Source organism: Xiphophorus hellerii, chromosome 15, assembly GCF_003331165.1.
Source record: "Xiphophorus hellerii strain 12219 chromosome 15, Xiphophorus_hellerii-4.1, whole genome shotgun sequence".
NCBI classification, from domain to species: Eukaryota; Metazoa; Chordata; class Actinopteri; order Cyprinodontiformes; family Poeciliidae; genus Xiphophorus; species Xiphophorus hellerii.
Window position 1 is genome coordinate 13,369,134 of NC_045686.1, and position 13,011 is coordinate 13,382,144.

Below are 13,011 nucleotides of genomic sequence, written 5' to 3' on the forward strand. Positions count from 1 at the left end.
GCAACTTGTCTTGCTATAAATAATTTTTTTTTATTATTTTAACTGATGAAAATTTTTACTTTAAATTTCTTTTTGAATATCTTTTTCTTTTTTATATCTCAAACTGCAGCTGCCCTGTTCTCATTTCACACAAAGAAACAACTTCTGTCACATAAAATACAATGATTGGAGTAAGTGGTAGTTTGCAGATGATTTGTATTTGACAAGGTGAATTTCAGTCAAAGGAGATAAAAGATTTATAGATTTTCTTCCTAACATTCGCTATCATCCAATTTCTTGTTGCTCTACTTGTGTTGCGGCCACATGTTTCTCTCCTCTCACCTCTGCAAATCAAATTTCACTCTCATTTCCATTGGCTGCTAAAATCCCTCTCCTCCCTCTCAAACACACTCACACACTTTCTCTCCCTCTCTCCCAATAAATACTGAGCATCTCTCAGTTTAATCCGCATCCAACGAGGTCATCCGGAAGGAAACAAATCAAAGCCGCTTGATGGGTCTATAAGCCCAACCAAAGGATCGTTTAATATAAACAGAAGACAGAAGTAAGTAGGATTCTGTTTTTGTTGTTGATTTTTTTTTTTTTCCTTTTTAGGATTTTCCTTTAATTTACAGTCAGACCGGGCAGCTTACAGGGAGATAATTGAGGAGGCGTGTTTGAGGAGAGGTGGGGGGAACTTTTCTCCCCTTTTCCAACCAAAGGAGCATCCAGGCAATGAATTACAGGATTCACAGGATTCACAACTTCACAAGGATTTAGTCATGATGAGAGGAAAGCAGGCCATGCAGTCAGTTTATAAATGGCTGTCTATTCCATTCTTAGCTAATTCCATATGCTGTATTTAAGTAGTGAAAGCTATTAATTGTCAGCTAAAAAAAAAAATTATAAAATTATTTTAAAAATAAAATGATACTTTTCTAAGTAAATGTATAATTTTATTTTAGACAAAAAACAGAAATTTTACGTAAAATTCTAATGTAGACAAAATGAACAATCATTTGAGAAATGTCTAAAATTTAGAATTTATTCTAAAAAAAAAAAAATTCAAGAACGTTTTTACAGAATTCTTTTTTAAAACAATTTTTCTTATTTATTTTTAGAAAATTGAAAATAGAACCTATTTTGTTTTTCATTATTGTCAACAATTGTAGCACTTATCTCTCTTTAAAGTATATTTTTGACTCCAGTTAAAGAAATAATAATTATAATAACAGCGACCACTCCTCTTGTTTCTGTTTTTGTATTTTGTTTTTTTTTTAGAGAGGGGGTTCTGGGTGTGTGCGGGTCGTCCGCCAGTCAGCTGCTCCAATAAACACAATGCCACTCTTTGTTTTGTTTTCATGACGCAGAAAATTGCGGAGGCCCGAACCCGGAGCCGCGGCCGCATGGCGTCCTGCAATCAGGCCAGCGCGTGCCGTCCGGATTATGTCGTTAATTTCTCTCAGGAAGAAGGAGAGGTGGAGAGGGGGGTTAAAAAAAAGAGAAAGATTTGAGCCAATAATAATTATTAGCCCATAGCGGGGCGGGAGGAATATTACTGAGGAGGAACTCAGGAGGAGAAAAGTGACAGATTGAGTTTAGGATGGATAGGAGCGGCCGTTATTGGCTTCGGAAGAAACGAAGAATCCCGGCTAATGCTAATAATAGCATTAATAGAGAAGTGAACATTTTAATGCCAGGCAGGTAGGCCCTGTGAGAGGATGCTAAAAAAACACAAGAAAATGTTTCAACTGATAAACAACTCAGGGCTTGATATTATATATATATATATATATATACTATTGACATTGTAGATTCACACTGAAGGCATCAAAACTATGAATAACACATGTGGAAATATGCACTAAACAAAAAAGTGTAAAACAACTGAAAATACCCCTTATATTCTAGTTTCTTCAAAGTAGCAACCTTTTGCCGTGATTACTGCTTTGCACACACTCTGCATTTTCTTGATGAGCTTCAAGAGGTAGTCACCTGAAATGGTTTTCACTTCATAGGTTTGCCCTGTCAGGTTAATAAGTGGGATTTCTTGCCTTATAAATAGTCATGAAAATAAAGAAAACCCATTGAATTAGAAGGTGTGTCCAAACTTTTGGTCTGTACTATATATATATATATATATATATATATATATATATATATATATATATATATATATATATATATATATATATATATGTGCATTCTAATTAACCATATCACACAAGCCCTACAGTACTAAACATTAGATATTTGACCTGCAAGAGAGAACTGTAAGACTTAGCTTAGTTAAACTGTTACAGCTTCAGCTAATAGCAACAATGCTAATGTTCGTTCAAACTTGCTAGCTGAGCTTCTTAAAGCTGTTAGTCATTTGCAATGAATGTTTTTTTGTGTTTATTTTATTTACATTATTTTAACTCTTTATATAATTTCTTTTTATCACAAATGATCACAAACCAAGTCTTACTTTTTTGCTTACTTTTAACATGGGTTATTAATTAGCAAAACTATCTTTATGATATGGAGGTTTTTTTTCTGCTAAACTTTCTACTCAGAAAGAAATAATTAAAATCGTCCAAAACTAGAATGGATGCAAATTGCTTCAATGGTACCATTGGTTAAATTCTAGTAGTTTGTTTGCATCTTTATGGCAATGTTAGGAAATTTTGCTTAATAGTTAACAAATTAAAGTTAACAAATTGTCACAATGGAACTACTTTATCTCCACCTTCGATAGTAGTTAAATTAGCATACGTTGAAACAAAATGCAAGCAGACGGTTACACAGATTTAAATGAATTGCTCTAACAGCTTGTTTTAACAGTGTACTCAACAGTGAAACGTTACAATTAGAACATGCGGCGCTATTAAAGGTTTTAAAGTCCTTCAAAATCCGGTTTGGAGTGATTCATTTATGCTCGTTAACACAAAGATTCAGTTTTGAGTCCAAGAAAGTAAAAAAAAAGTTTTCCTCTTAATCAGACAAAAAAATTGGGTCTTTTTCCATTTGTTTTATTGCTTTGAGTTATATTTTATTTGTTCAGTCTCGATCTTCAATTGGTGCTATGAAATCATCTTAGATTCTAGATAGTTTTCTGGTATACTCGAAGATAAGTAGTGGTCAATCTCCTCGTTTGTTTAGATTAACCGCTCCTCTCTAATCAACACGTCTCCAACGTGTCACCTCTTAAATCTAATTACCGGGAGCAATTCTTTAGAAAGAGGAGGAGGAGGAGGAGGATGAGCCAGAATGAGTAGATATTTATGTTTCATACTTTTTCCCCTAAAGTTTCCAGTTTAAATCGTTAAGCACTATTTTTAATGAAACAAACAAAATCGCCCAAATAGATGCAGAGGTGTGATTCAGTGCGCGCTCAGTTTGCAGTCCCATTGTTTGTGCCCTTAAAGTCTTTTGTTATCAGCATTACTTATCGGTCAACACTGCGCTTTGTTTCTGCAAATCAGCTGCTTCGTCCCCAACCTGTGGGTGTATATGGTAATTGAGTGCTCAGCTGGGGCCCAACGAGAGTGCGCATTTTAACGACAATGTTTTGTTTTTTTTGTTTTTTTGGTGGAGGAGCGGGTGGAAGCGATTTTTTTTTTAGGCGGGGTTATTGAAGCTGTTGGAGGGAGGGGCGGCGGGGTTGATGGCGTAAACGCCTATCAGCCAGACAGAGCATCTTCAGTCCAGTGGGGACAGCTGGGGGTCTCCATTCTGATTTAAGAGCCCCGCGAGTTTGAGGACGCCTACTTTGTGTGTGTGTGTGTGTGTGTGTGCGTAAAGGCTGCGCGTAAAACCTGGCGGACATACACTACTGTTAATATTTTTATGCTTTCCTTCAGATTCATCTGGGCCATTTCAGAATTCGGAGACGCCAGTGGGGGGAAAACGCTATTCTTAATATTATTATTATTTGCGCCATTTTCTTTACTGCTTTTTGTGATCGGGGTGCCGGAGGCAAACATGATGTCCTATTTGAAACAACCGCCGTACACGGTGAACGGACTGAGCTTATCTACCTCAGGAGTGGACTTACTGCATCCTTCAGTGGGATACCAAGGTAACAGAGTGATTTCTTTAAAAGTAACCATTTTTTATTTCAATGTCCTTAATTTGCCAAAGGATTTTCGATGGTGTTACTCCAGATATGTTGGTTTTAAATTGGAACAGCGACATCCTTCTGTTTTCGTGTCGTTATTAGCGACCCCTCGCAAGCAGAGGAGGGAGCGGACCACCTTCACCCGGGCCCAGCTCGACGTGCTGGAGAACCTGTTCTCCAAGACCCGCTACCCTGACATCTTCATGAGGGAAGAGGTGGCTTTAAAGATCAACCTTCCTGAATCCAGAGTGCAAGTGAGTCCGAAAACTACACGACTCTGTAATAAAAATGCACATAATGTCTGAAACACAATTAAATTCGTTTTTCACGTTGACTCTGTCTGGAATTGTTTTTTGTTTTCTTGAACGCCACCAAGACGTGTTTTAGTCTTTTATCGTATTGTATCCAAATATTTTAAAATGCCACTTTTTGCAGGTTAAATTATGTTAACTATATTTTCTGTAGTAATAATTTCGTAGTTTGTGATCTATTCTAATTTAAATATGTTTTCTTTTCAGGTCTGGTTTAAAAACAGACGAGCCAAGCATCGCCAGCAGGCCCAGCAGACCCAGACGGGCGTGCAGAACAAGTCTGTCAGCAGGCCGGTGAAAAAGAAAGGCTCCCCGGTGAGAGAGGCCAGCTCTGAGAGCGGAGCCAGCGGCCAGTTCACGCCGCCCTCCAGCACCTCCATGCCGGCTGTGAGCAGCAGCAACAGCAGCAGCAGCAACAGCAGCAGCAGCAGCAGCAGCGCGGCGCCTGTCTCCATCTGGAGCCCGGCCTCCATCTCCCCGCTCTCCGACCCGCTCTCCTCCACAACCTCCTCCTCCTCTTCCTCCTGCATGCAGCGGTCTTACCCAATGACCTACACCCAGGCGACGGGCTACAACCAGGGCTACACGGGTTCCTCGTCCTACTTCAGCGGGATGGACTGCGGCTCCTATCTGTCGCCCATGCACCACCAGCTGTCCGCCACGGGCTCCACCATGAGCCCCATGGGCGCCAGCGGGGTGTCCAGCCACCTGAGTCCGGCGTCCTCTCTCTCCTCGTCGGCGTACGGAGGGACTGGGCTCGGCTTCACCGGTGCTGCGGACTGTCTGGACTATAAGGACCAAACTGCCTCATCGTGGAAGCTAAATTTCAATTCGGACTGTCTGGATTATAAAGACCAAGCAGCTTGGAAGTTTCAAGTGTTGTGAGGGAAGAAAAATGGAAGAAATTGGGAACTTTTACGAACCCATGCAGAGCCGGTCTAAGACTGAATGCGGTCCTGAGCGGAAATTGATTCGGGTGGCACCACCAGCAACCACACCACCACCTATATTAACTTATTGGGCTTTTTTTTATTCCCACTTACACAGTTTGCTAACATAACAGTTAGATTGATCATATCACACAATTATGATATAATATTTCACAATATGTATTTAAATAAAGGGATACCGACAAGTAAACTGTGGAGAAATCAATGGCCAAATTTAAAAGTAGGTTCATTCTCGATTAACAGACATCTTTGGATCTATGTTCTGTGTGGTGGCATGCTGGGGGTCCTAAGCACCAGCGTCTGGCTCTTGCCTTGACCCGGCTCTGCATTCATGCAAAAATAAAATTTCTTTTTTTTTTTTTTTCTTCCCTCCACAAGAATTCAGGCCCTAACTTCTACCTCGGGTCGAGCAGCGCAGGACTGTCTCACACTTGTTGGACTAACTTATTGACCATCGAGACTCAACTTTGATCAGGGGCACGGAACAAATCTGCTGACCAGAAAAGAAGAAGGGGAAAAAAGGATCAAGAGAGACTAGCTTGGAGGAGTTTGAAGAATTGGTCAGGTCTTTTTCCTGCTAAGCTCCTTAAAGACTCTCCTTTTTCTTTTTCTTCTTGTTGGCACGCTGAATGGGCGCCCCTTTGATCAAAGCGATGTGCATGAGTGTTGTAAGGAGGGTGTGTGTGTGTGTGTGCGCGTGCGTGTGTGTGTGTGTGTGTGTGTGATGGGGTGTGTGAGCGAGAGTGTGAAAGCAGCTCTGACGCGAACTTGGATGCACTACTTAATTTATGGAAGAAGAAAAAATATACGAATATTTGACAATCAGTCCGTTCGCGCGTGAGCCGAAATGTATTTTGTGTTTTTAAATTTTCGTTTCTCCCCTTGTAAAATTTCTTTTTACCCGACTTGTGATTATTATTTTTTTTTGTATAACCTGTATGCAATTCTGCCTTGCGTAAAATGCGCAGGAAAAGCAAGCTGTGAATTTCACATTTTTGTTTCCATGTTACCAGTGATAACTAAAAGAAGGATTTTATTGGTGTTCACGATAAATCAGGAACAACAACAGTGTACATCTTGCATTTCAAGGTCCATTAAAAACTGTAAAGAGCGACAACACCCACCATAAAACAATAAAGACCTTTTGACTCAGATTTGATGTTTCTGTTCGTTTATTGCAGCACAAAATGTCAGCAAATTAGTTACTGTGGCTCAAAATGTATTTACATTTTCATGCAAACCCAATTGGCGCACATTAAATCCGTATCATTTAGAGTTTGTTTTAAGGAATTTTCGAAACCTGAACTTTTTGTGGCAGCACCCGCTGAGTGGGGCAGAAAGCGTGACTGACGCACTCAGTCACGCAGGAGGTCAATCTGACATTCCCAGTTCATACGGAAAACTGACAAACACATGTTGGCCGAGCTATTGGAACAGTTTGCGCGCAAAAGCGCACGGAACACATCGAATCGTCTTCAATGGGAAAAACCAACAAAAAAAAAAAAGCTATATAATTATATGACTTATCTTTATATTGATATCTAACTCAGACGTAACTAGTTTGTCAGGACGCGTTTTGGTAGCTTTTGAAGCGAACGTGGCCCAAGCAGCGTCACCGGTAGATTCAAGCAGGACGTCATATTGCTTTAATTAGGCCTGGACGGGAAACGTGACCGACTCCTCTCGGGTCTAAGCCGTGACTTTTTGAAGGCTTTGCATTGTCCTTCCGACCGCCAATTAGCAACAACTGACCCAATTATACCGCGGCGCCGCAACAGCCTTTCAAATGAACTGAAGCTACAATAACAACAACGCAACGCATCATCAAGGACATCTTCAATGATGAATTAATAATAATAATAATAATAATAATAATAAAAATAATAGACAAAACGATTAATATAGCAGTAGTAATAGCATAACGTAATAGAAAATAAGAGTAGAAAAAGAAACGTGAAAATATCAAGATCATATTGTAAGAAATGGCTCCACTAGCAAAATATCCGCAGATGACTTGGTGATTATACTTAAGCCTTTAACGGGTTTTCTAATAAATGTCAATAAAGAGCAGTAAGTCCGATTTCCTGCAGCATTTGGAGCGGGGGGCCCTCCCAGGTTTCCTTTAATTAAGCACAAGCGGCCCTAAAGAGGACATATGGGCCAGGCAGGGAGACGCGCTTTATTAATCCTCTCATCGCATTTAAGGATGTTAAACAATAATAAAGAAAAAAAAAATAGGGAGTCAGAGATAGAGAGAGAGAAAGAGACCCTCGTTTCGGCCGATTAGACAGCTTTTTTTTTTTTTTTGTGGCCCCGAGGCGAGGCTTTCCCCAAGCGGCATCACTTCAGCTACAGACCGGGGATTTCCGGGATTTCCTCCCAGCTGGGGGAGAGGAGAGGTGGGATCGGGCTGAGGCTGTTTGACCACAAAGTTTTCGTACCAGTTGCCGTTAATCACCTCAGATATATCTCAAATTCGCCTGCTCGCATGCGTAGAAGAGAGATGGACTCGATGTTCTGTGTCCCAAACTGCGCCATTTAACCCCCATCATCTGCAGCCCTGACTGGCAGGTGTTCTGTTGCTTCTTTAGGAATAAGAAGAGCAAAAGAATCTTTATGAATGCCTTGCCAGACACGGACCTGATACAGACACTTGCTGCATCGCATCAGGATGAACAGAATGGACTTTCTTTAAAGTAAATAAATAAATAATTAAATAAATAGAGACGGGAACATTTCTGCTCAACGGCCCGCGGGTGAGAATACAGCCGAGGAGCATTGTTATGCGTAAGCATGTGTCCCACATTCCCAGGGAGCCGATGCCGATCGCGTATAAGCACAGCAACGCATACATAATTCATCTGCAAGCAGGAGCAGCAGTCGTGGAGTCTCATTTAAATAAGTGAAACAATAGTGTTTCTGTGCTCTCGTCAGACAGGCGGCGAGCTCCTCCTCATCCTCACTGACCGTGGAGAAGTGGAGGACGCACCCTGTGGATGACGGACTACGGCTGTTGGGTGAGATTACGTCAAAATTCCGTCGTGCAAACAGTGAAAGACGATGCCGTGCAGAGGCTTAAGAAGACGGAGAGTAGAGCCAATGTTTGGCTCCAAAATAAGTAAAATAAAAAAAATCAACAAGTATTTATAGGCGCACGTATACAAATCCCAGCTTGAAGTCTTACCTGAGTTGTTAGTTTGGGTGGCTGACTATGTACTTTTTAAGTTTGCATTTGTGCCACACTCTTTTCATTTTACATTTGAACAGCACTCTATGAGATGTTTAAAGCTTGAGACATTTTTTTTTCTTCAGGAAGCTGTTTGTGCTCCAGAAAACATCTGAGGCCTTCAATGAACAGATCAATTTAGACTGTTAAGTTACACATCACGGAAACGATTTACAAGCTAGTTGCTTTCTGAAGGAGAACGGTTGCTCTTGATTTTTCTTTTAAGATGCCACAATAAAGAGGGTGTGACTAAAAGTGTCTGCCTTACATATGTTTTTGTTGTTAAAAAGGAAAAAAATTAAAAACTATGTCCCTATTCTTCCTCTTTACAGTTACACAATACTGCTTGTAGGTTTATGCACAGTTCCAATAAATGCAGTAATGTTTGCGGTTCTGATACCTCAAAATGTAGAGAAGTTCTCTAACTTCTTGCTTTTTTATTTTGTTCATGACAACAAAAAGATGCGTTCCTCATGATTCCAGACACAGAACAGGACATCGCCTTGGCTTTAGTCCGCTTTACGTTAGGAACTGTTGCAGAAAAAAAACAACAACACCTTGTTGTTTTCACCTTCTGCTCAGGATACTTTTGTGGCTGCAACAACAGAGGAAGGTTTCTAATTTTACACAGCAATGTAAATAATCAGGCTTCTTCTGATGGTTTTAAAAATATCCAAACCAAGCTGCCCATATGTGAGACAATAATTACAGTTTTTCTTTCTAGACTGTAGATGTTAGTGACTTTGCTTTTGATCTGCTCTCGGCTTAATTAAAGTTAAATCATTTTTCATTCGTCATTGAAATATAATATAATAAATATAATATTTATTAAAGGAGAGACGCAAGCGATCAGAAATACTCATAATGCTTTTTTTTGCAGCACATTTCTGTAAACATGAGCGAATATGTTATGTATATATCACAGGAAGCTGGTTACAGATTTGACATAAAATACAGCATATGTAAAAGAATGACTTGCCATCAAAGTATTAGTGCTGTACATAAATTTAAAGCCGTTCTAATATGGGGGGTTTTTTCTCCCCAAAGCATCCATTTAGCTTGAGACCCACAGCATCTTATTATGCCAAAAGTGGACATTTAGCCAGCAAAGCAATTTTTGCCTTTTTTGCAAACAGACCATTAGAAATAAAAAACCCTGTAAATCTCATTATGAAGCAAAAAAAAAAAGGTTTTAATAAGAGATTACGGGCGTTTAATGGTCACATTTACATAGGTTTAAACTAAAAGCATTTGACGCAGAGATGATTGAGAGGAGCTCTGTGGGAGACAACGGGAACAAATGGTGCGTAAAACACAAACTAAGGTTTTATCCTGTATCATCCAAGTAAGAAAATAGTAGCAGCTGGTAATAAAACAAAGTAATGTGCCATTACAATATTTTATCTTATTTATAGTCACACAGATGTGTCTGTAAGATATCATAGTAACACGTTTCACAACAGTATCAATGATTATATCAGCTTAGTGGCCCTTGTATGCAAAGTAATGTTGTTGTTCTTTTTATTTCAGTTTGAATTAGTTTTTGTGATAAAATCAACTTGTTTAATTTAATCAGTTAAATTGCTCTAAACACAGATTAGCCCCATGTGAGAGCACACGTTATTATGTAAATTGCGCTCCTTATTTCAACTGCCAGGATTTTAGGAGGGTAACGTTTTGCGTTTCGAAGTTTGGATCATTTAAGCAGGACTGTCCAGGCTCCGGTCTGAGTAACAAGACTGGACCAGGTGTATCCAGCTCTCTTTGAAGCTCTGACTCGGCTGAACAGCTCAACACCGGGCCTCCACGGAGCTCCAGGAGCTGCTGGTGACGGCGTTCAGGCAGGCGCGTTGGTAGCAGGGATGGATCGAAATGTTGAGGGTAGAAATGGTGCCTTCAATGTGCCTTTCGGAGCTCAAAAAATCCCAACTTCCCCCTCGGAAGAGAAACAAGTGGAATGCCGGCTATGTGCCAAGTGGAGGCTGAGCAATTTTTTATTCTTAGCCAGAGCTAAGCTCAGATTTTAAACCTCCCTTCTACTCATGATACGAAGTTATGAGTCAGATTTGAATTATATTGTCAAGTTTTATTTTTTTATGTAACTGTGAATTGTTTTAATCATATTCGTGTTTAGCTCTTGTTCATGAAGGAAAGTAATAAATAACACTGAACTAATTTAGCTCCTGATTGGATTGTCTAGCTGGATATAAATCGGTCCTTAAAGTGGGCGTTTGTACATTGTTTTTTGAAATAAAACGTTTCCCACAGGAAAACACGCATATGGCCTATGGAATATTGCAAATATTATTATTATTTTTTTTTTTTTAAACCCTCCAGGGGGTCTTTTTGTGGGCTCTAGAGTCCCTTTTTCATGAAGTAGGCTGACAGGAAAGGGGGAAGGAGAGGGGGGAAGACATGCGGTAAACGTCGCCAGGTCCGGGAGTCGAACCCGCGACAGCCGCGTCGAGGACTTGAGGCCTCCAAATGTGGGTCGCGCTAACCCCTACGCCACCACAGCAAACCCAGGAATATTGCAAATATATGTAAGAATGATCAGATATTAACATTGATCTGCTTGGTAAAACTGAAAATAATAATAACAGAGAAAGCTACTGGACGTCGCCTTGAACAAACTGTCTCCAAAGTGAAGTGCAGAAGTGGCAGCATGATGCTGTGGGTATGCATTTTAGGGGTGTGCGATCCGACACCAAGTAAATACAATGCTAATACCGCTACATTTTTTAAAATGTCATTATCATTAAATAATTTGGTGATCTGACTTTAGTTGGTTGATAATTATTAGGATAAAATACAGGTTATTACCTGTTTACTGTACAACACAATAAAAGAAAAAAGAAAATAATAAATTCCCCTTCTACACTCCAGAACAAATGACTGTTTATTAAGTTGGTCTTTACCTGTAATCTGCATGTAACTTAAATAGGAATACTATGATAGTTAGCACAAAAGCTTTGTTGCTTTGTCATATTCAGCCATATAAATATTTCAAGTTTAAGGTCTATATCCGTGTATTTTTCTGGGTTTCAGTAAGATTATTTTCAGCTGGCTAAATAGATGATAGTTTAATCGATATGATAAAATCAGCTGCAGTTGATCCAGAACGCTGCTGCTCATGTTCTGACTACAACTAGAAAGTTAGAGAACATCACACCAGTTCTAACGTCCCTACACCGGCTCCCTGTAGCTCAGAGAATAGACTTTAAAATACTGTTGTTAGTTTATAAATCACCGTACGGCTTATAGCACCAAAGACCTGCTGTTGTTGAATCAACCCTCTTCTGGTTCTGGTTCTGCTCCGCATCCCCAGAACCAGACATGGAGAAGCAGGATTCAGCTTCTATGCACCACAAATCTGGGACAGACTTCCAGAAAACTGCAAAACAGACGAAACACCGAATTCCTTTAAATCGAGGTTAAAAACAAACTGTTTACGGTCACTTCTGACTTGTAGCAAGTGGTACATTGACCAACATCCTTGACATGTATTTGCTTCTTGATTTTGATGACGTCATTTGGTAAAGCATGTTTATTGCTGCTGTTTCATAACTGGTGGACTGTATGATGGTTTTATGATGTAAAGCACTTGTTGCTGAAATGCGCTCTTGATTTGAGGGTGTAGGTGTCTTAACGTTTCTTGAAGGAAAGTCACAACTAGAGGAAAAAGCCTCCTTGGGGTTTATAAGTCACTGGTTTTATTTGCGTTCCTCGTTTCTGCACGTGGGAAGGTACAGCAGAGGAGAAGCCAGCACAGTTTGTCGACAGATGCCTCACTCCCTGCTCCACCCGGTCTTAGCCCACCTGTTCAGAGCGGTGACTAAGCTCCCACAGGGGAGCGTGTCTGTTGTGGACCCACAGTGAGACAGTGGGTGTCCAGAGAAAGCTAGAACGGAAATGCTTCCTCGCAGGTTTCTCTCCCGTTACAACTCTTTGAATGTTGCAGTGGTAGGTCGGTGGGAGCGTGTGGATCAGTCGTACGTGTGTGTGTGTGTGTGTAAGGATCTGTGCGTGTTCGGGAGACCAGGAGAAGTGTGCCCTCTCCACACTCCCTCCTGCAGCCGGCAAACGCCTGGCCACCTGCTCTGGGATTAGAGAGCATGCGGATTACACGCGTCACAATGAAGATACACAAATACAAATATGCTGCCGGCCAACAAAGGACACTCTCGCACCAGACAGCCTCTCTGCTAATCGCTTGTAGCTTCGCCCCGGGTTTTCAAAGTTTACGACAAAAATCCACAACCTGAGCTAAAAAGAATCACTTCTGAGTGAATGTGAAAATATTCTCAGTTCATTTTGGGCTTAAATTTTCTTTTGGACATAGCAGAGGAAGGGTTTTTTTTTTTGGAGATGTTAGGAAGCTGTTTTGTCGTTCCTGTCGTGACCCACAACAAATCTGTCCCACTTCTTCAACCATGAAAACAC

General features: G+C 40.5%; 1 protein-coding gene across 2 annotated transcripts; it reads left to right on the forward strand.

The window, feature by feature from the left end:
- The first annotated feature begins 415 nt into the window (after window positions 1-415).
- Window positions 416-6,496, forward strand: LOC116734689 (homeobox protein OTX2-like). 2 transcript variants are annotated; one of them, XM_032586218.1, is made up of 4 exons: window positions 416-544; window positions 3,825-4,042; window positions 4,184-4,335; window positions 4,600-6,496. In XM_032586218.1, the coding sequence occupies exons 2-4, from the start codon at window positions 3,946-3,948 to the stop codon at window positions 5,275-5,277; spliced, it is 927 nt and encodes a 308-aa protein (XP_032442109.1). In that variant the 5' UTR covers window positions 416-544; window positions 3,825-3,945; the 3' UTR covers window positions 5,278-6,496. The 2 variants fall into 2 exon arrangements, with proteins under 2 accessions (XP_032442109.1, XP_032442108.1); XM_032586217.1 differs by lacking the exon at window positions 416-544 and having other exon boundaries at window positions 3,709-4,042.
- The last annotated feature ends 6,515 nt before the right edge of the window (window positions 6,497-13,011 follow it).

Excerpts from the sequence above, each read along its gene's own strand:
- LOC116734689 (XM_032586217.1), top strand. The coding sequence starts at position 3,811 with ATGCTTTCCTTCAGATTCATCTGGGCCATTTCAGAATTCGGAGACGCC. Across the intron at positions 4,043-4,183 it reads TCCTTCAGTGGGATACCAAG|CGACCCCTCGCAAGCAGAGG; the intron begins GTAACAGAGTGA and ends TGTCGTTATTAG. Across the intron at positions 4,336-4,599 it reads TTCCTGAATCCAGAGTGCAA|GTCTGGTTTAAAAACAGACG; the intron begins GTGAGTCCGAAA and ends TTTTCTTTTCAG.